The 22,266-nt window shown below is 41.1% G+C and overlaps 1 protein-coding gene across 3 annotated transcripts; it reads left to right on the top strand.

The window, feature by feature from the left end:
- Positions 1-1,866: 1,866 nt before the first annotated feature.
- On the top strand, positions 1,867-14,779 carry NIPA2 (NIPA magnesium transporter 2). 3 transcript variants are annotated; one of them, XM_075590573.1, is made up of 6 exons: positions 1,867-2,059; positions 8,940-9,175; positions 11,611-11,667; positions 12,267-12,357; positions 12,784-12,944; positions 13,386-14,779. In XM_075590573.1, exons 2-6 carry the CDS (start codon positions 9,037-9,039, stop codon positions 14,027-14,029), a joined length of 1,092 nt encoding a protein of 363 aa, XP_075446688.1. In that variant the 5' UTR covers positions 1,867-2,059; positions 8,940-9,036; the 3' UTR covers positions 14,030-14,779. The 3 variants fall into 3 exon arrangements, with proteins under 3 accessions (XP_075446688.1, XP_075446689.1, XP_075446690.1); XM_075590574.1 differs by having other exon boundaries at positions 1,867-2,027; XM_075590575.1 differs by lacking the exon at positions 1,867-2,059 and adding an exon at positions 2,157-2,180.
- Positions 14,780-22,266: the final 7,487 nt, after the last annotated feature.

Consider the following 22,266-nt stretch of genomic DNA (forward strand, 5'->3'; position numbering starts at 1 on the left):
GTGAGCCTGCCTCAGTACTAACACAATATTTCACGACATTGCTATACTATGTGTTTTTTTTTAATTTTTTACATGGCTGCAAGCTGCGCTCCTCTGGTCTTTTTTGGAAGGGGAGGAAATGGAAAGGAAGAGGCAGGTGTTTTGTTTCTTAAAGTCAGAAGGGATGGGGGCATCATATCAGAATTATAAGGAATGTAAGAAAAGTTGCAAAAAAGAGCAATCAAAATTAGCAAAAATGTAAAATGAAAAAAAGATTGCAACACAAAGTAAGATCAACCCTAAAAAAAAGTTCTTGAAGTAGGCTACCTTAATAACAAAAAGGTTAAGATAGGAATCTTTCAGTGGGAGATGGCAGGCAATGTTTTGGAGATAAAGAAAAAGCAGAAGTATTAAACACATTATTTGCCTTTGTATTTACTAGGGAGGAATCAATGACAAAAATAGTGCCACAGGAGGAAGCCACCACCTCTATATACAATGAACAATTGGTTAACTGAGGAAAAAGTTCATAGGCGGCTTGATAAAATGTAAGTAAATAAGGCACCTGGCCCCAATGACATAAATCCAAGAGTTTTTAAGGAGCTATGTTCAGAAATAGCAAAATCATTATGTTTAATATTGAAGGATTCAATTTCTACAGGCTCAGTACTACAAAATTGACGGAAAGCAGATGTGGTTCCTATATTTAAAAAGGGAGCTAGATCACAACCAGGGAATTTCAGACCTGTAAGCCTGACATCAATAGTTGGGAAGCTACTTGAAGGTTTAATATAAGATTATATTCAGGGTAATTTAGTTAAACCCTTTGGTCAAAGCATCTTAAGCCTGCTGCCACATCAAGGCATGACCGTTAGCAGGTCCTAACACTACCTGATTAATATTATCATTTACCTCTATATTTGGAGGGAGAATGATCACATTGGATCTGTCCAAACCCAGTAACATGAAAAAGACCTGCTAACTTGGAAAGTGGGGAGGGGCGAGCTTAAATCCTGGGGGGGAGGGACCACTACCCTCCAAAGAACTGAGACAAGCTGGAAAAAGTTAATAAACACACAGACACCTTTTGGCGCCGCGGCATCACATGACTCCTTGTTGTTATTGCAGTGTGGCGCGGCATGACGTCTCGTCTCGTCATGTCAACGGGCGTCACTTGATGCCATGACGTCATGTAGCGCCCTGTTGTCATGGCAACGCGGCATCATTTGACGTCGCGCAGCAATGTTTACAGGATTTGCAGGCAGAGATGCCGATGCTGCTGCCGCCCGGTGATTTTCTAGGTAAACTCGTAGCCCGGAGATACGGGTCAAACTCGGAGTGGTGGCCACCCTGAGTGAACTGTACATATGAGGGGCGGAGTATATATATGAGGGTTGTGATGTATGGTATATATGAGCGGTATGATGTACTGTATATATATATGAGGGTTGTGATGTATGGTATATATGAGCGGTATGATGTACTGTATATATATAATGAGGGGTGTGATGTATGGTATATATGAGCGGTATGATGTACTGTATATATATAATGAGGGTTGTGATGTATGGTATATATGAGCGGTATGATGTACTGTATATATATAATGAGGGGTGTGATGTATGGTATTTTGGGTACCTATTTTTATCTGTGAAATGGGGGAGGGTATGATACACTTTTCTATGAGACATGAATTACTAGAAAACAATGTAAGACTAGAGTACAGTATCTACTAAAAAGTACAGAAATTAAAGTCAACATTACCATTTATTTTGATAATAAAAACGACTCATACAGCATATGACACTTATTTTTGCACTTGTACAATCGCTGTCACCTTAATAAAGTTTGTTGAAAGATGACGTGAAACTCCGTGACGCTACGCCGGCCTCGGAAGCAGGAAGTGCGGGGTGCCGCGCGGGGAAACGTCACATCCCGGCCAGTCAGAGAGGGTTCGGAGGGTTCCATGGAGCAGACCGAGCAGCGCGAGGCGCCCGGGCGGCGGAGAGAGATGCCCGGATATACCCGCCGGGGAGAGGCTGGGAGTGGCATGTGACGGGAGGCGGCATCACTGGTGTAGGTGTGTACGCGTGCATACTCCACACTAAAAGAGGCACGGACATGATGAAGTGAAACCTCTCTTTGTGTGGACACACTGTGTGATAAAGTAAATAATGTTAGAAACCTGTGCATGCATGCATGTAAGTAGTTCCGTGTCCTGGTCAGCTCTTGGCAGTGAAGGGTTAAGTATGAACTCCCGGGCAAAAAAAAATCATCAAAATGTTGCTTTTATATTTTTATTTGTAGATTTGGGACTTTTAGGGTTCCATGTTGTGTTGCAGGAGGCGGTGATCTCCTAGGTGAGAGACTTCGTACCATGCTGTACTGAACCATTTCCCTGTTCTGATAAACTGAAGGGGAAAGACATCAATAGGGTGGAAGTGTAGCCCCAGGGCTATACTGAGGCTCTGGCTGGGATCATGATTGTGGTACAATACCGAGAGTAATGCGGCACCTTTTTGTGCTTTCACTTATTTCTTAAAGTTGGAAATATTAAACGTGTCTGAAACAACCATGTCACATTTCTGTAGCCTTTTAAAATGTCCCTACTAAATTCCTCTTACTTTTTAGATGACACCCGTGCTGTCCATGGCTTGCTTTCTGAATTACTCCGCTCCTTATGGCACAGCCTTAATTAAACCATGCTACCTGACCGTTCCCTCATAAATAACCTCTTCACTGCCGGAGGGGCTGGCAATATATCTTAGATTTAGAGCAATGCTGATTCCTCTGACCGCGTGGTGATACGTTATGAAGAACAAATATTGCCCACCGTGAGTTTGTATTGTTTTTGTCCTTCTACTTTTTTTTTTTTTTTTTAAATCAATGAATTTGTATGTGATGGCATTACTAGCTTGATTGATTTGTGTACTATTTCTCTCTAAACATTCATTTTTTTCATGAACCGAATATAAGCTGCCTCTGCTAGTGTCAATTTGCGGTCCTGTGATTAACACCTCTGTGTTATGCTGTGAAACGTGGATCCCAGAGCTTGTATGTTATGCAGCAGTTATAGTACAAACTGCCCACACTCGCACAGCTCTGCGTAATGTGAGCATTCAAACTAGACAATTCGATATCTTCAAAATTATTAAAACAACCTGCCCAAGAGACATAACACCTCAAGCATACAATGATATTTTTATGTAGTAATGGAAAATATATATTTTTCCTTAAGCAGAAGAACTGTACTGTGCACACACTGATTTTAAAGTCTTTATATAATTTTCAATTAAGAATTTCAATGTCTTGGAAAACATTTTGACTACATCTTCCAACACACTTGCCCTACTGGTTATTTACGTACACCTACAGCCCTTGCATTTACTTACAGTGCAAATCTGAGAATTAAAGAACCAAAAAGGTAATGTGGTGGAGCAACACCGTACAGGTAACACTGCACAACACGTGTTTCACGGCCTCCATTCAGGGGAGACCTTTCCTCCTCTTATCCATTCAGGAGCCGGGGAACTTGTCTGGAACTGTCCAATGGAAATCGAACTGACGGTGCTAGGACCCAGGCCCTGATTCCCAGTTTCAGCTCCATACCTCCTGCATGGGTTGTCTGACTGCCGGGTAGAGAATAATGCTCCGCTTTTGGAGTATGTACCTCCCCAGCGTAGGGCTCTCCTCTTCCCAAACCTCACCATTGTCCACAGACATTGCACCTGAGCACACAAGCTAGCCTACAGACTCACTGTGTGCCAGCCACTTGACTATTGTTAGTGGTCCAAGCACACAATGAGTCACATACAGTAACTATCACAGAAAAAAAACATAAACATCCCATAATATACTGTTACAAGAGACACATAGGGAAAACACGGATATCTAACAGAATTTTGATATTAGCAGGGCTGGCAGCCATTTTATAGCCTAGAGATGGTGAGTTAACCCTATATTCTGGGTCACCATCTTGATTGGTATGGGTAACAAACGGGCTTAACCTTTTAATATACTGTGCCATGCTGCCCCTTCCCTCACACTCCCCACTAAAAATCTTTGTATTTAACAAATGTTTTATGTTAATTAAAATGAAATATTAGTACTCAAACGAGAACTCTTCCTCATTGTAAGCTTCTTGACACAGGGATCGCCTTCCTATTTTCTCAGTTTCTTAACTTGCATGAACACTTTGTTATACAATGTTATTGTCATCCCTCCCACGTAGTACTGCACTGCGAAATATGTTGGAGCCATACAAATAAAAGATCATTATGTTGCAAAATAATATCATGCTGAATAAGCAACACGTTCACGCTCAAGTGTCTTTTTGGATAACTGCTAAAAACTATTTGGAATTTCTCTACAAACTAACCTCCTGGCCTCCATTCCGGTTCAATAACCCTAATAACTTCATTGCAAATACTGAAATATATAAATATATTTTTAAAACTGCTAGTGAGAGGGAACATCATATATCTGGGACTTTATATGGGGTAAATTGCGATAAAGCTGTTTAGAGTGTACATTTTATTACAGTAATGTTTGATTCAACTTGAAATCTTTGCCACATATTACAAAATAGCTTGCTGCTTTCACGCTGTATTTTGAAAATATATTATTTGCTGTTGCCACATCTTGACACTTGAGTTGCAAGGAAGCTATCACACAATGATGGGTGAATTAGCATCTGTGTGTCGTTAAAGCTATGGATGTTTTGACTCAAAATGAGGGCGTAACTTTTTCAGCGCCTTATTCGTTGATCTTTGGTTGTCAAAAGTATGGAAAATGGTTACATAACCCTGCGTTTTAGCATTCCTGCACGGGGCATGTGATTCACTTGATTCACATATCCTATCAAAATGTGAAATAAAAATTCAATGATATCTCTGTCTAACCCAATATGTAATACTCCTGCAAAACTGTGATCATACCTGTAGTGATCATTCACCTCAGGTGCCCAATGACCATAGCTAGGACAGAACCAATGACCGTGGTAATAGTCTTCTATTCACAGCTCTGAAAATGTCAGCATAAATGCAAGTAACCATGTTGAAACGAATGTCCGTTGGAGGTCATCCTTTTCTTCCCCAATTTTCAATATTATAATGCAATGAAGCATCTTGATTGTGCGTTACCAATGTTCACATGTCCCCTGAGCTTGAATTGCGGTTCTCTTTATTAGACTGCTGCGACTCCCAGATAAGAATTTTGGTCTTAAAATGTATGTAGCCCTGTTTCTCTCCCCCTCCCCCCCCCCCCCCCCAAGTGAGATCTGGGGGTAGGCTGTAAATACGCTACTTGTGCTGCCCTTTAGCTGTTGGCTCAGAGGGCCTGGAGCCACCGCCACGGGGAGCCTGGGGTGAATTACTCTTACCATATGGTGCAGCGCCTCCACCAGAGAGGGATCCCAGCAGAGTGGGAGGAGCCCCTCACAGGACACATTCACAATGAATACATACTCTTAGTAAAAATAGAAAGGGCTTTACTGAACAGAGATATAACGGATAACTCTTCACGCTATACTCTATGACTAGAGATACAACTACCACACGCCTCGCAGGGCTGTAACCCCCATACCATGTCCCAGCACCCCAAAGTCCCAAGAGTCCCACACCCAACCCCCCTGGTGTGTGTGAGACAGCGCTGTTCACTAATTTGAGATATTTGATGGTGCACTTGTGAGGGTGAAGGTACCTGCCGGGTGTGTCCACGCCCGGGCGCGCTGACGTGAAGATAAAGTGGATCCTCTGATCCCTCGACGAGTCTGCCTCCGCGTGAGGTGATGTCCTGCTGGATGATTCCACTGAGTAGCACGGAGAGCAAGCAGCAGAGGGCATGCGTGGGGGCTTGCTGCACCCTCTTGCCTGCCCGGGAGACCCTCGCTGCAGCCCTCCGCTCAAACCACGCCCGCCCCCCCTGCTCCTGCTCCCTACGGACCGCAGGTAGCGGTCAATTGCCTCTCCACACGCCGCCTGCATGTAGTGCGGGCGCGCTGACTGAGGCAGCGGGGCCTCGGCCTATATCAGATAGAGCTGGAACATTGGTTGCCAGGGTTAGGTACTCCTAACAACATACGAATATAATTAGATTGTGTAGCTCTTAACGTTGGAAGGTGAACTGTTTCTCGATAAGGCCCTGTTTCTATAAACAGACATGGACTTTGAAGCATGGGAGTTCAGTTCAAATCTCGGCGTTTGCTTGTTATGACTTTGGGCAATTCCCTTTATCTCCCTGTGCCATACATGGTTTGTAAGCTTGTTGTGACAGGACGTTGCCTGTAAAATTCTATGTACAAAGCTGCATACTGCGCCCTATATTATAATTGTAAAGGGCTGTATGAAATACTACATAATTCAGAGGAATGAATATTAACAACTTTAATAAGTGGCTAATGTAGACATACCATCTCAGATTGCTGCTAGATAAACCTGCTCATTACTCATGTCAAATACACTCAGTTGGCACACTATTTCTTCAGAGTGCAGTGCTTTTTAGCTCTGTGTTGAGACATCGGCATTCTTCTCTGTTCATATTATCTGACCTATTTATCAATTTGTCCATCCACACTTTTCTAACTTCATTGTTGGCATAACACAAAAATTTACAGACTGATAAAAAAAGTGTTTTTTTTTAACCCTTTCATGGCCACGGTAGTTTCCATTCATATTGCCAAATACATTTTAACGTTTTTGCAGAAAAATATGTATAGACAGCTGTCAATTGTGAATGTTATCCTGGAAACCCATAGCTTTTTTTTATTTTTTCTCGGAATAAACTGTTTTGTCAATTGGTTTTGGTCCTATGTGGAATCTACTCGTGACTATATCAATCTTCATATTATTATTATTATTATTATGCTGTATGTGATTTAGCGACTACATTATTGTCTGGGTGAACCATGTCACATTCCACACAACCCATATTTTTCTCTACTTTTTGGAAAAATCTTTAATACAATTTCTTCTGGTTTAGTTAGAGAACCAAACTCTGTTGCACAAACATTCTGTTCTGTAGCTACAGTGATTAAACAATAAGGCATCCAGAGAAAAGTAATGCTTTCTAAAAGCAGACGAATAGGATGTCACTTTTTTTTTAATTTTACAAAAATCTATTACCCAGATTCTTTGTCTGGAATCCAGGCTCTGGATAAACCCAGAATGTTATTTTTGTGTGTCTGCGAGTGGTGTGTATTTTGACAGCCTTGCATAGAGCATTTTATTATTACAAATATGTGGGTACCCTTGAAAGAGGGTCACTGTAAATCAAGGCTAAGACCAACATTATTTATTTGTAAAATATTTTACCAAGAAGTAATACATTGAGAGTTACCTCTCGTTTTCAAGTATGTCCTGTGCATAGAGTTAAGATGACAAATAATACATGGTTATAATGTGAGACAGCTTTAGTTTTGAAAGAACTTAGACTGGTGGCGGCTGTGAGAGTCTCCGGTAGATTGTTCCAGTTTTGAGGTGGACGGTAAGAGGAGGAGGAGCGGCTGGATACTTTGAGCCTTGGGACCATGAACAGTCATTTGGAGTCGGATCTCAGGTGATAAGTGCTGCATGTGGTAGGGGTGAGGAGCTTGTTCAGGTAGACGGGTAGCTTGCCCAGAAAGTATTTGAAGGCGAGACAGGAAAGGTGAACTTTGCGCCTAGACTCAAGTGACGACCAATCTAGTTCTTTAAACATTTTGCAGTGATGTGTGTTGTAGTTGCATTGGAGAACAAAACGGCATGTTGAGTTGTAGAGGGTATCAAGTTTGTAATGTGGGTTTGGGGTGCCGAGCCGTATTCCATGTCCCCATAGTCGATAATTGGCATTGGCATCTGCTGTGCGATACGCTTTCTGACCAACAGACTTAGGGAAGATTTGTTCCTATATAGTACATATAGTTTGGCATAGGTTTTGGATGTCGATGTATAAATGTGCATCCCAAATGTTAAATGGGAGTCAAACCATATGCCCAAGTATTTAAAACTAGTAACGGGAGTTAGGCCGAGTTCAGGGTGGATGCTGCAGCCGCGCGCTCCTGCAGCCCAGTGATCTGTTCCTTGGCTACAGGAGTTGGGTCGCGGTGTTTGGGGGCGTGGCGAACGTCACGGAGCTGGTTCGCTGAACCAGCTCACGTGACGCGACTGCAACCCCCAAAATCATTTTGGGTTGTAGCGGCAAAAAGTAGCAGCGTCAACGCTGTACTTTGCCGCCGGTGGAGTTTTCAATTTGAAAACAACCCGAAATTGCGCTGAACGTGCGTGCGCATGCAAGCATCCACCCTGAACTCGGCCTTAGGGTGGTGTCAGCGTTGGTTCTGATCTGGAGCTCAGTCACTGGAAGCTTTAAAAATGTAGCCTTGGTCCCAAATACCATTGTTACAGTCTTGTCAGTGTTTAGAAACAGTTTGTTTTGGGAAATCTAATTTTCAAGTCTCAAAGTCAGGTTGAAGTCAGGGAAGAGACAATGTAGCAGAAAAGGGCAAGAGTTGGTCCTTCTTCAATATTCCCATGGGCTTCCCATTCTCGCTCTGTCCCTCCACGGGGTGGAGTGGCCAGTCGGTGAGGGAGGGAAGACTGATCTGTAGTGGTTTTTTTTTAAACTGTTTGTAAACCGATGTATATTTGGTTCTGGACATTTAATGCAACCGGTGTGTGCATAATGAAAGCTGCAGCAGGAAGAGAGAACCTGAGCCATACGTGTGCCTGCCAATGGAAAGTTTATAACCTTCTCTCTGTGAAATTAGTTTTGTTCTCTCTCCTGTGTAAAACATAATTTATCTGCACATGATATCTGGGGAAACTGCACAAGGTGACCATTATTACCATCAAGACGAACCAGGAAAGGAAACAAAATCACATGTCAGTGGTACAGTAAGACTTTATTAGTTGGTCTGCTATAATTGTTGTCCTGATATTCTGGTATTGCCGAAATTGATTTAACGATATCTTTGTCATTTGCAGAATTACAATTGGATCCCTTTGCTTTCCAAATAAGCTGTTGCTGTTTCTCTGCTCTGCTATCAATGCATCTGGATAGATTGCACTAGAAGCTTTCGAGATGAGCAAAGATCGGGGGAAATATGATTTCTACATTGGGCTTACATTGGCGATCAGTTCCAGCCTTTTCATCGGGGGAAGTTTTATCTTGAAAAAGAAAGGACTGCTCCGGCTGGCCAGGAAGGGCTCTATGAGAGCAGGTACACAATTGTAGTTGTATCTGTATTTACATCAGCCACAGAACACTGCTTCTGCTAGCATGATTGTACCTCCTTTATTGTGAAGCACTGTAATGCTGGCACCTTCAATAGGGAAGGAATAAATGAAGCTAGTACAATGTTATGTATTGGTGCACAAGAAGATGCCCTTTGTACATGCAAACTTTTTTATTGGACCAGAGGTGCTTACAATGCATGGTAGGCCCGTTGGGACTGTAAGATTGTAAAACATTGTATAAGGTGAAAGGTAGAACCCAGTTTACGTGCCACAGTGCAAATAGAAATTGTGTATCTGTCAAATACAATACTTACACAACCCATAGATTGCAACTACAGTGTGCACTAAAAAACCGTGTACAACCTCCCAGTGCATTATTTACAACCAGGCATTTCTAATCGGTTGTATCTAAAAACGTATGTTTGGTCTCATTGTCAACATGTAACTCGACTTCACCAAACCGGTGTCTCATTTGGAATCACGTTATTTTCAAACAAAAAATAAAGCATTGAGATAACATTATTGTGAAGCACTGATCATGTACTCAAAACTGTACCATGAAAATATACAGATACATAGTAACCAAGCACCCGACAAATATGGCCACCTGGGAGAAAGATCTGAACACTAATTTAGACTTGAATTTATGGGAGGCCGCCTCTAAAAACTCATGTGTTGTGATCAGAGAACATTTGCAAATTAATACAAATGAATATACAGATGGTACATGTGCAAAGAAAGGTGATGTTCCCAGCACTCAATGAGAATATAACAAGAAAACACTGGAATATGCCAAAACATAAATTGTATTGAGGAAAGTTACAATCTGGAGGATGCTACAACTACTGTCCTAAGGGAAATCTAAGTGCACAAACACGTGCCAGATTGCTGTGATGGGGTGGCGGGTATGGTATGAAGGGAAGTACCACAGGTTACTTTTTTTAGGGATCTATGGGAATGGGCATAACAGGCCTGAGGAACGGGAATCCTGCACCGAAACGTTGCCCCCCCCCCCCTTTACTTTATCACATCTGCTCTGTTTTTTGCCACTTCCCACCTCCCCATCACGCCAACTTACCATGTGTTTGTACACACCAATTTCCCTTAGGACAGTTGGAGCATCCTCCAGATTGTATACTAATGTATATCTTTCTCAATACAATTGATGTTTTGGCATATTCCAGTGTTTTCTTGTTGTAGTCTCATTGAGTGCTGGGAACATCACCTTTCTTTGCACTTTAGTTTTAGGACATGTCCCTCCTGTCGTTCCCGTGACCAGACATTATAGACTTTGAATTTTATCTTGGGAGTGCTGCCCGTAACACCATACTTTTTGTATGACTCCTACCAGGTTACACTCTTTTCTCCCAGGTCCCAGGTGCCTCCCCATTGTGCTGGCGTGACTGCGATGATATGGGGAGTATACTGCACATATTCTGGTCATGCCCTAAAATTTATCCCACTATTGAAGGAAGTGCTTGCATTAATATATAGAATCCTGCAGGTCCATGTTCCCCATGATCCACTATACACATGGTTAGGGAAACCTGTAGACAACCAAAATAAAAATGAAGCCAAAATCCTTTCCCAAATGTTAAATACCACTAGGTTCACTATTGCTAAGAATTGGAAACAACCTGCCCCTCCCTCTCTACATCAAATAAATACTAACATCTGGTATATAGTATACATGGAAAAACTCTCTGCTTATCTAACTACATGCTGGTATATCTCCGTATTTAGATTAAAATGTCCCAAACGCTGTGATGTATACTATGTTAAAACTGATGTTTAATATATTGTATATGTACAAATGCTGTACCCTTCTCACCACTCCCCCCCTCTCCTGTGATTTCACCCAATTATATGTTTCAATGTACCCCACTGAATTTTTTTTGTGTATACCACCCCAAAAAAAACCCCGCAAAAAATGAATAAAAATATAAGAAGAAAAAAAAAGAAAAAATTTGTGTGTATATATATATATATATATATATATATATATATATATATATATATATATATATATATATATATATATACACACACACACACACACACACACACACACACACACACACACACACACACACACACACACACACACACACACACACACACACACACACACACACACACTGCTAAAAGCATACCGTTATCACTGACAGACATGAATACAGTCAGGTGTGTGGTGTGATGGAAGCCATAGATAGTAGTACAGTATGTGTGGGTGCATTTTGCAGATATTTGAGCTGTTGCGTCAATCACACACACTTATTTAATTGTGAACTATTGAATAGTTTAAATGTACAGCACTGTTGCACATTATTGAACAGGTCAGCACTATAGACACATACTTTATCTGTTAAAGGTCACCTTTATCATATTCTTCTTTTGTTTTTTTTCTTCCATGTAATAGGTCAAGGAGGCCATGCGTATCTCAAGGAAGGGTTATGGTGGGCTGGGCTTCTGTCAAGTACGTATCAAAGAAAAACAATCAACTTCTTTGTCTCATATTAAAATGTAGTTGTAATATAGTTATCAATGTATATGCAGGCTTTGTGTCTTTAGTATCATAACATGTTTTTATGTTTTACCTTTGTTAGGAGTATACAACCATATTGTGTGTGCATGGAATACTGTGCAAAAAGCATGAAAGTCCATATAAAGTTGCTTTCATTTTTGCTCATAGTATTACTGTACATTTGATAAAACTGTAAATGTGCGACGTGCACCTATACAATCCACAATTTGCACTTTTTATGGATCGGATTATAGAAAAGTTAAACATTTATGTATCTATTTTGTCCTATGGTTATGTCACAGAAACTACCTTGCTGTGACTGACTAAAGTTTGTGTATTGGGACTAGTCGGGGAGAATAAATGGAGGGGGATTTAGAAACACTACCCCTGACCTAAACACCTTACTGGCTTACTTTAGCCTGCATGTGAAATCTCAGTTTGCACTGGCAGGTCATGTGATCAATACAAATGCGGCAGAACCAACCTACTCTTCTGCCCCGAGCCGGACACCTCTGGTTCTTATTGTGCTGACGCACGTGTTTGTTTTTCAGTGGGAGCGGGTGAAGTTGCTAACTTTGCCGCATATGCCTTTGCACCGGCTACGCTAGTAACACCGTTGGGGGCTCTCAGTGTATTGGTCAGGTAATGTCCTTTTTTTATTCTTCAAATGCTACAACCGTACTTGTCTTGTTAAATCCCTTTGCTTTAGTTTTTGATGCTTTCTGGACATATTTGTTCCTCATCTGTGTAAAGATTTGTTTGTAAGGTTACATTCTGAGTTGCAATGAGTTTTCTAGTACATGTAACATTCATTTATAGACTTTGCTTGTCTGTTCAATAGCACTTGATGATGGGATTAAAACTACACCTCATCTTGCAGGTGTGTGGCCAATAAACACATTGTTTGTTTTGGCTTTCAGTATCCTTTAATTGCACAAAGCTTTGCAGCCTGTTGACTACATCATGGGAATAGGAAGTGTGACCTGGTTACAAATGACTGTTTGATGGAAAATGACAGCGTTAAGCAGGCTCAATCTTTGAATTATAACTGACATCTTAAATTTACAGTGCCATCCTGTCGTCGTACTTCTTAAGTGAGAAGCTAAATCTTCATGGCAAAATTGGCTGTTTGCTGAGCATACTGGGATCAACAGTGATGGTTATTCATTCTCCCAAAGAAGAAGAGATAGAAACTTTAAATGAAATGTCCATCAAACTAGCTGATCCAGGTGAGGTTAATGTGAAAGATATATTTTTTTTTCTTCTCAACTTACCTCTTTAGTCATGTAGCAATGTTTTTAAAACAAAAATGCACTAAGTGCAGAGAACATTTTATTGCAATGTGTAACATTCTAAGTGGGTAGAGTCACTGATGGCAGTAATTAGGTGATCATCATTCGGTTTCAGGTATTGTTTTATATTCCAAAAAAAAATTATTTCAGGAATGTGCGGTTTAAAGTTAATTGTCCACCCGTCGCAGTCATTTAGATAATTAAATAGTAAATTGTGTAAAAAGGATCAGTACAAGTATTGTAAGTCATTTTTATTGGTGAATTAATTAGGTCGATTAACATTAAATGCAAAACGTTAAGAATAATCCACAGGTGTTTATGGTAAAGTGCCTGTTTTTTAAATCACATAAGTAATATTGTCACTTTCTTCCTCCGTAGGTTTTGTGCTCTTCGCAACAGCAGTTGTCATTATCTCACTGATACTGATTTTTGTAGTGGGACCAACTCATGGCCAGTCCAATATTTTGGTTTATATCACAATCTGCTCTGTCATTGGGGCTCTGTCTGTTTCCTGTGTTAAAGGACTAGGCATTGCTATAAAGGGACTCTTCAGTGGAGGGTCAGTTCTGAGCAATCCTCTCTCCTGGATCCTACTAATAAGCCTTATAGTTTGTGTAAGCACTCAGATAAACTATTTGAACAAAGCCTTGGATATATTTAACACTTCATTAGTAACTCCAATTTACTATGTATTCTTTACCACCTCGGTTCTGACCTGCTCTGCAATTCTATTCAAAGAATGGCAACACATGTCTGCCAATGACATGATTGGCACCTTCAGTGGTTTCCTTACCATTATTGTTGGAATCTTTTTGTTGCACGCTTTTAAAGATGTAACTTTTACATTGTCAAACCTGCCTGTGTCCCTGCGGAAAGATGAACGAGTATTAAACGGAAGCCTTTCCAACAACCTTTATGATCGCCTAAATAATGACGAAGAAAGCCAAACTTCTTGTGACGGCGAAATACAAATGAACGAGAATATTGCTTCTCGTAGGAATGGAAATCTGGCATCCTATTGATTAAACATATCTTTCATATCCTGCAAACGGATTACATACTGAACTCTTGTGACGAGTCAGTTTGTGAATATTAAACATTTTTATTGCCTGTAAAATTAAACTCCACGACTTCAGGCCATATCGGTCTTAGTATACTGTAGAAAACAATATATCCTTTTGCAAAAGGATAAAAACGATTTCATCACACGCTGCTCAGAAGCAGAACGTGCACATTTTAGGACAGTGATTTTGTTTATCTTTTTTTTTTATTTTTATCGCATCAGTCATGCACTTGATCATTAATTGGCAATGTCAGCTCATTGTCGGAGATTGCTTTCTTTTTTTACTACAATAGGATAATAAATGTACACAGTTTAATCAGGAAGCAGATATGACCTGGAAGTGGTTGAGCTGGCATGGGATAGCAATCCACGTGTACTAATTTAACAAATTGACTTTTTACCAGAGACCCAATTTAAAATGTCTGCATATCTGAAAATGGATGAAGTGAATTTATTCCTACGGGTAGACAATCTCATCTCTCTAAGTTTGATTAGTTTGGACCAAGTCCACAGACGCGGTTTTATTTTGCCTTATAATTGTATTTAACTAAAATTACCTCAACATTCATGTTTCCTTTTCTTAATTTAAGCATGTAAACCTGTAAATAATTTAAAAATATCATTATAAAAAAAAAAAGCCTGTTGCACTGAACTTTTAATTGTACATCAAAAATAAATTGCTTAATTTCTGCTGTATGTAAACTATGCAGTACATCCTTGTCTGTTTCATCTTCATGCTGCTGCATCTTTGCTGCATGAATATACTGAGGCTGCAGGTAAGTTTCTCCAGCAACTTGTATGCTTAGGAATGGAATGCATCTTATTCTCCAGTTATGAATTCCATCCCAGAAAAAGGACATGCTGCAATGTGAGGTATTACAGAGTACGCTTTTCCTGAGTAGTTATATTGATCGCCAGCATAAAAAGCCAGTAACATCTTCCAAACACCACTAGGAAAACCATTTTTCTGGGTGAAACCTTTCTGCGGTTGGTGGCAAAGTCATAATTGGTATTCATGCTACACTGTTTTAAAATGCTTAAACCTTTTTCATTTACAAAAGAGGTGCATTTTGAGTTAAAGCTTTTGGTCAAGTGGTAGATTTTTGATTAAAAAGACACTATTTGGATGAAAATAGTCAAACACCCCTATTCAAGTTTGCCAAAGTACAGATATTTTCCAGCAGAGTATCCCAGAACATGTGATTTATCAGTTTGGGATAACGCACAGGTGATTGTTTGAGCTCTCAGGTGGTGTCTAGGGTAAGACGTTCTTACAAATAGCAAAGGCTACCTTTTTATTTTTTTTTAATGGCGTTCATAGACCGTGAAGAGAGGGGGGCACTCACAATAACGCTCATATAGCTGCCATTGGTATTCTGGAAACCACAGTAGAGGTATATCAGAACAATTAGGCGCGTGTCTGTTTCATCCCTAATTGTTTAAATGGAGTTCAGACAATCAATATGTAGCAGTATGATATCAGAAATCTCTTTAGGCTAGATCCACAAATCTCTGTTATCTAACGTCATTACCTAATACAGGATGGGATTTATATTCCCCCAAGTTACCATGGAATCCAGAAAGCTAATTTATATACAGAAACAACATCTCGACTAAATCTCATTTTCATTGGCTTCACGTTGTGTTGTTGTTGCATACCGTTATGTGCCCGTCTTGTAGTTGCACTACTACAATTTGAGAGAAACCTTGCTCCACTGGATAAACCTGGGTGCCAGCAAAGGATTATTCTGAAACAGCAAAATGTACAACAGTATGGAGGGAAATAATCCTTATTTATGATGCACATCAAGAAATACGGTAGATCATTTACATGGCATACTGATCATAGTAAAACTTAACTAATTATGGTACATTAAAAAATATATTTATACAACAGATGGAATAAAATGTTTACTTGTTGATATAAAGCTATAAATGTATGGTCTGAGAGGCTCTGTTAGATGTTTGCTACATTTTCACAAGCACTCTGTATCAGAAGGCTCTAATTCTCTGGCAATATTGGGAACACAGTAACCTTCATTTATTGTAACAAAACAGGCTGCCCTATGATGCAAAATACCTGTTTTCCCTCGGCAAGTCAGTTTGGTATTACCAAAGGCTGCGGTCCCAGTGACTGCTACAGCGCATACCGTGCCTATAAGCACCGCCCCTCAATGGGGCTGGGCCCAGTACGCACCTTCCCGCTGAAGGTGCAGCCACGCCGTACTGCCAGATTTTTTAAACTCAATTAAATTAAGCGCCCCCGCCAGCAGTTCAGCCAATGAGGGCGAACCAGCCGCGTGAGGTCATGGCCACGCCCCCGCAAACGCCCACCACGCCCCCTCCCCGTCGCCAACTCTCCCTCTCTCTGGACCAAAGAACGCGGTGCAGCCCTGTGCACGTGCCGCCCCCCCCATCGGGCGTGCGTGCGCCAGTGCTGACTGGGACTGCAGCCTCAGTCTAGTTCAGGGGTGTGCAAACTGGGAGCATGAGATTTTTCAGGGGGTTGCAGAGGCCACATGCGGTCCCCCAAGGCATTTAAAGTAAATGCTGGAGGACCGGTCTCTAGGCCTCTGCGACTCAACTTACTGAGATGCAGAGGCTTGGTGTGATAAGTCACCATGACAACGCGGTGTCAAATGACACCGGCAAAAAAGGTATGTGGGGGAGGAGAGAGCGGGTAGGGGGCACAGCTCAAAGTTTGCTCACCCCTGGTCTAGTTTAGTCGCCAGCAGTCAGAGCCTTGGACCATACAGCTTATAGCAAAGAGAAGGATCCCAGATGAGTCAGTGCTCTAAATACCTCAATGGTAGTAGCAGTAGGTGAGTAGTAAATGTCTTATTACTTGGGTATTATTTACTTCTCTTTGCTAAAATGACACCTACACGTACTTAAATTGTTTATGTAAGCTGAGCAAGGATTCCCGTCCCCCCCCCCCTCCCCCACTTTACCCCTATATCTAGTTCATAAGCGTATAGATTAAGCTTTGTTTTAAAGGAAACAAATTGTATTCAATCTGTTGTGTATATATATTTTTAAATGTACCATTATTAAAAGTTGTTTTTACTATAATCAATCACTAATCTGTATGTAATATAAATGATTATTTTTCTTGGTGTAAGGACTACTGTCCTCCTATATTGTTTAAGTATTGATGTTACGCCTATGCAGACCCTGGAATAGACTTTTGCTGAAGTGGAGGGATAAGAGAAAAAAACATTATTTACAACATGTCTGATTGTGGCATTACACCCCAGGCACTGCAAAAGCCTGATTGCAGTATCTGGATAGGAGTAATGCCAAGTTTAAATAGAACTTCAGGTTAGCGTTAACTTAATGTTGTGTTATATGACAGACTTGTGGATAAGACATTGCATATCGCATCACTAGCATAATTTGCAGGTCACTACTAATGCCTGTTTTCGCTGTACTTGGCAGGAGAAAAATGGCTTAACATTATTGTCCTTTGAAGATACTGTTGTTGTGCCGTGTGATGTAAAAAAAAACATCTTTCTGGCTCTGCTCCATTTGGAAGAAGTCTGTAGTGCAGAACAGCGATCTTAAACAGATGTAGAGCGCCACCTTGTGTTCTTAGTTTAGATTATCTCCAAGGAATTATGTCTGACAAATTGCTAGAAAATACATTTTCAGATAGCTGAGGGTAAAATACGTCAATTCAGTCTGAATAAATGTACAAAAGTTTATCAAAAATGCTAAATGCAGTATTCAGTACCTTACTGGTCTACAGGTGAGAACTCTAACATAAGGGGATTTATTGTCACTTTATTTACTGAAGATGTAATTTAGCAAATGTTTTTACTTAAGACCAGTTTTGGATATGTACATTCACTAAAGAAGCCAATGTGAGGACAGACTTGAACGATCCATGTGCAGTCCACACTTGCTACAAATCTCTACTGCCGTCCTTAATGTAATAGTCATTACACTTTTAATAAAACCGCACTCTGGTTGTCTACAGATTTTGAAACTGTTAAGAGCAGAGAGTGATTGGGTAGTATAGCTGCTCCATCACTGAATGAATGGTGTAGGGGTGGCACTGGAAGTTGGGCCCAGCTGCCCAATGATTTGGGACCGGAGGCTTTACCCCTGGCCCACAAGGAGGGGAGAGAGAAGAGAGGATTGAGCGTGCGGATCGGGATTGAATGAGTGAGGGGGGGGGGGGGCGTTTAAAACATTTTTGCAGGTACGCCACTGTTGCGCGAGACTGATTCCTCTAGCAGCCAGGGGAATAGTTCCTCCAGCACAGAAGGGACTCTGGATGCTCAGATACCAAGAAAGATTGTGGTGATATGGGACTCTATTATTTGGAAGGTAGATAGAGCAATCAGTTGCTGTGACAGCATGAACCGAACAGTTTGTTGTCTCCTGCGTGCTTGGGTTCGCCACATTGCAGATCGGGTAGACAGATTGTTGGGAGGGACAGGGATTGACCCGGCGGTCTTAGTACACGTCGGCACCAATGACAAAGTTAGAGAAAGATGGAGGGTCCTAAAAAAATGATTTCAGGGATCTAGGCCAAAAGCTTAAGGCATGGACCTCCAAGGTAGTATTTTCTGAAACACTACAAGTGCCATGTGCTACCATGGGGAGACAGATTAGGGAGGTTAATGCATGGCTAAAAAAAGTGGTGTAGGAAGGAGATTTTTTTTTTTTTTAAGGGCACTGGGACTCCTTTTCTGAGAGGTGCAATCTTTATGCTAGGGATGGATTGCACCTCAATGAAGAAGGATCGTCTGTACTAGGGGAGAGAATGTTAAAAAGGTTGGAGGAGAGTTTAAACTAGGATGGAGGGGGGAGGGGAATGAAACAGATAATGAACTAAATGGAATAGATGAGGGATACAAGGTGGTATGGAGGTAGAATGGGGGCAAGTGCAAGTTTGACAAGCAGTGAGATACCCATAGTAAATACAGATAATACTAGAAAACTTCTAAAGACTAAACCAAGTGGACGCAGAAAGAAAGGAGCAGATAATAGTACAGGCTGAAAAAAAACGTAAATGCATGCTTGCTAATGCAAGAAGCCTGACAGATATAAAATGGGGGAGCTTGAATTAATAGCTGCAGAGGAGCAGTATGATACCATAGGCATTACTGAAATATGGTGGGATGAAACTCACGACTGGACAGTTAATTTAGAGGGTTATTCCATTTTTTGGAATGATTGAGCAAATAGAAGAGTTGGAGTATGTTTATATGTTAAACCGGATCTAAAACCTATTATAAGGGATGATGTCTATGAAGGGAATGATGAAAATGGAGAGACCTTGTGGATTGGAATTACTGTAGCAGTGGAGGTAAAAGTACAAAGAAAATGTTTGTAGGGATATGCTATAAACCAACAAATATCTGTGAGATTGAGGAAGCGAAAATACTTTTGGAAATGGAGAAGGCATCAAAACTGGGTCATGTTTGCATAATGGGGGATTTTAATTATCCAGACATAGACTGGGGCAATGAGATTAGCATTACAACAAAAGGAAACAGGTTTTTGAGGGTGCTTAAAGACAATTATATGACCCAAATTATTGAGAAACCAACCAGGAGGGGGGCAATACTGGATTTGTTAACATCAAACAATGTAGAAGTACTGTAATACCCAAATGTTCCAGTGTGTGTGTGTGTGTGTGTGTGTGTGTGTGTGTGTGTGTGTGTGTGTGTGTGTGTGTGTGTGTGTTATTAAAATTGGTAAAAATAAAATGTATTACATTTGTGCAGACACACAAATACATACATACAAAAACACACACACACACACATACACATGTATACATATATACACACATATATATATATATATACACACACACATATTCAGCGCCGGTAGTGGCGGGAAAAGATGATTTTCCCCGTCTTCCCCGCTGTCTGTCGGCTCCCTGCCGTGTGCCCTTGTATAGAAGGGCTGACTAACCTCAGCCATCTATAACTGCCTTGCGCGCGCACGGCGTAGCACGCGGCCGCACTATACAACAGCCTTAGAAAAGCACACTTATCAGTGTATACCCTTGGGTAATAAGTATAAAAGAAATAAGTCAAAACCAATGTGGCTAAATAAACAGGTAGGGGAGGAAATGGACAAGAAGAGGAAGGCGTTTAGATTCTTCAAGTCAGAAGGGACAGAGACATCGTATCAGAATTATAAGGAATGTAAGAAAAATTGCAAAAAGGGCAAACAAATTAGCAAAAATGGATAATGAAAAAAGGATTGCAATAGAAAGATCAATCCTACAAAGTTCTTTAAGTACCTTAACAAAAAAATGAGAAAAGAAAATATAGGACCCTTTCAGTGTGAGATGGGCAGGCAGATTATTGGAGATAAGGGAAAAAAACTAATTCTTTGCCGCTGTGTTTACCAGGGAAGAACCAATTTCAATAGTAGTGCCACAGGAGGAAACCACAATCTCTATATTTATGAACAATTGGTTAACTGAGGAAGAAGTTCATAGGCGCCTTGAAAAATCATAAAGTAAATAAGGCACCTGACCCCGATGGTATACATCCAAGAGTTCTCAAAGAGTTAAGTTCAGTAATAGCCAAACCATTACATTTAATATTCAAGGACATTTCCACAGGCTCAGTACCACAAGATTGGCGTAAAGCAGATGTGGTGCCTATATTTAAAAAGGGAGCTAGATCACAACCAGGGAATTACAGACCTGTAAGCCTGACTTAAATAGTGGGGAAACTACTTGAAAGTTTAATAGGGTTCCACACGAGGTTAGTGTACAAAATAAAGCAAATTGCACTCAGTAAAAATATATACACCTGGATTGAAAACTGGTTAAAGGATAGACAAGAGAGGGTTGTCATAAATGGAACTTTTTCAGATTGGGCTAAAGTCGTGAGTGGAGTACCTCAGGGATCGATACTGGGACCACTGCCTTTTAACTTGTTTATTAATGGCCTTGAGTTTGGCATCGAGAGCAGTGTCTCCATCTTTGCGGTTACATTAAATTGTGTAAGGTAATAGAATCAGAGCAGGATGGAATTTCTCTCCAGAAGGATTTGGAGAGACTGAAAACGTGGGCAGGTAAATGGCAGGTGAGTTTTAATACAGATAAAAGTAAGGTTATGCATTTGGGAAGCAAGAATAAACAGGCGACTTACAAATTAAATGGGGATAAATTGGGGGAATCCTTGATGGAGAAGGATTTAGGAGCGCTTGTATGCAGCAGGCACACAATAGTGCCCAAAGTCATGCAGTAGCTGCAAAGGCAGACCAAATCTTATCTTGCATTAAACGGGCAATGGATGGATGAGCAGTAAACATAATTATGCCCCTTTATAAAGGATTAGTAAGACGGGCAGCGGAAGGACAGCGGTGCAAAGCAGGACGGAGTTGGATGAGGACTGTCAAAGAAGCAGAGGGTGAGGAGAGGGGGGGAAGCAGGACAGCAGATGGGGAGGAGAGGGGGGGAAGCAGGATGGCAGGGGAAGGACAGCAGAGGAGGAGAGGGGGGGAAGAGTACGAGTCTGTGGTACATGGAAGTCTTTGCTTCCGGTGTCTGCCCCACAACAGCACTCCTGATCCTGCTCTGGCAGCACCCTGCTTCACTGCCATCCACTTCAGCCACACAGGAGGAACTGCTGCTAATTGAGAGAATGTATGCTGTGTGAAATTAACTGGGACCTTCAACTCTAATATAACTCCTCAACAGTCACCAGTCTCCCTATAAGAAGAATAAAGTGTGGCACTTTAAAGTGCAAATCCTAAACTTATGGTGTGAAATAAAGTCCAATGGACCTATAGTATTACAGATAAAGGGGCCTATGCAGAGAGCAGCGAATTTTAAAATTGGCGAATTTATTAAAAAGTAGCTTTTTGGAGAGTTTTATTCTCCATATGCAGAAAAGTGCGAATTCTGCTATGTTTAACATGGATGCGTGTGGCGAGTTTAAATTGGCGAGATGCGCGCTTCAGAAACGTGTAAAAACAAATTCGCGCCTTTTTTTTCCCTTTGCAATGGCCGCGAGCGGCAGCTTCTTGCCAATTTTTTCTGGCGAGGCAAAAAGGAGACAATCGCGCCATTTTATTGGCGCGAACAGCCGCTAGATGCCGTTCGCGCCTCTCTGCATTAGGATATTTTTAAAACTGGCGAGATTGAGGTTCTCGCCAGCCGCGAGGCGAGTTTTACAAATAGAAAAGAAAAATTGGCGCGTTTTTCGGAACTCGCCA

This window comes from Ascaphus truei, chromosome 3 (genome assembly GCF_040206685.1).
Source record: "Ascaphus truei isolate aAscTru1 chromosome 3, aAscTru1.hap1, whole genome shotgun sequence".
NCBI lineage: Eukaryota > Metazoa > Chordata > Amphibia > Anura > Ascaphidae > Ascaphus > Ascaphus truei.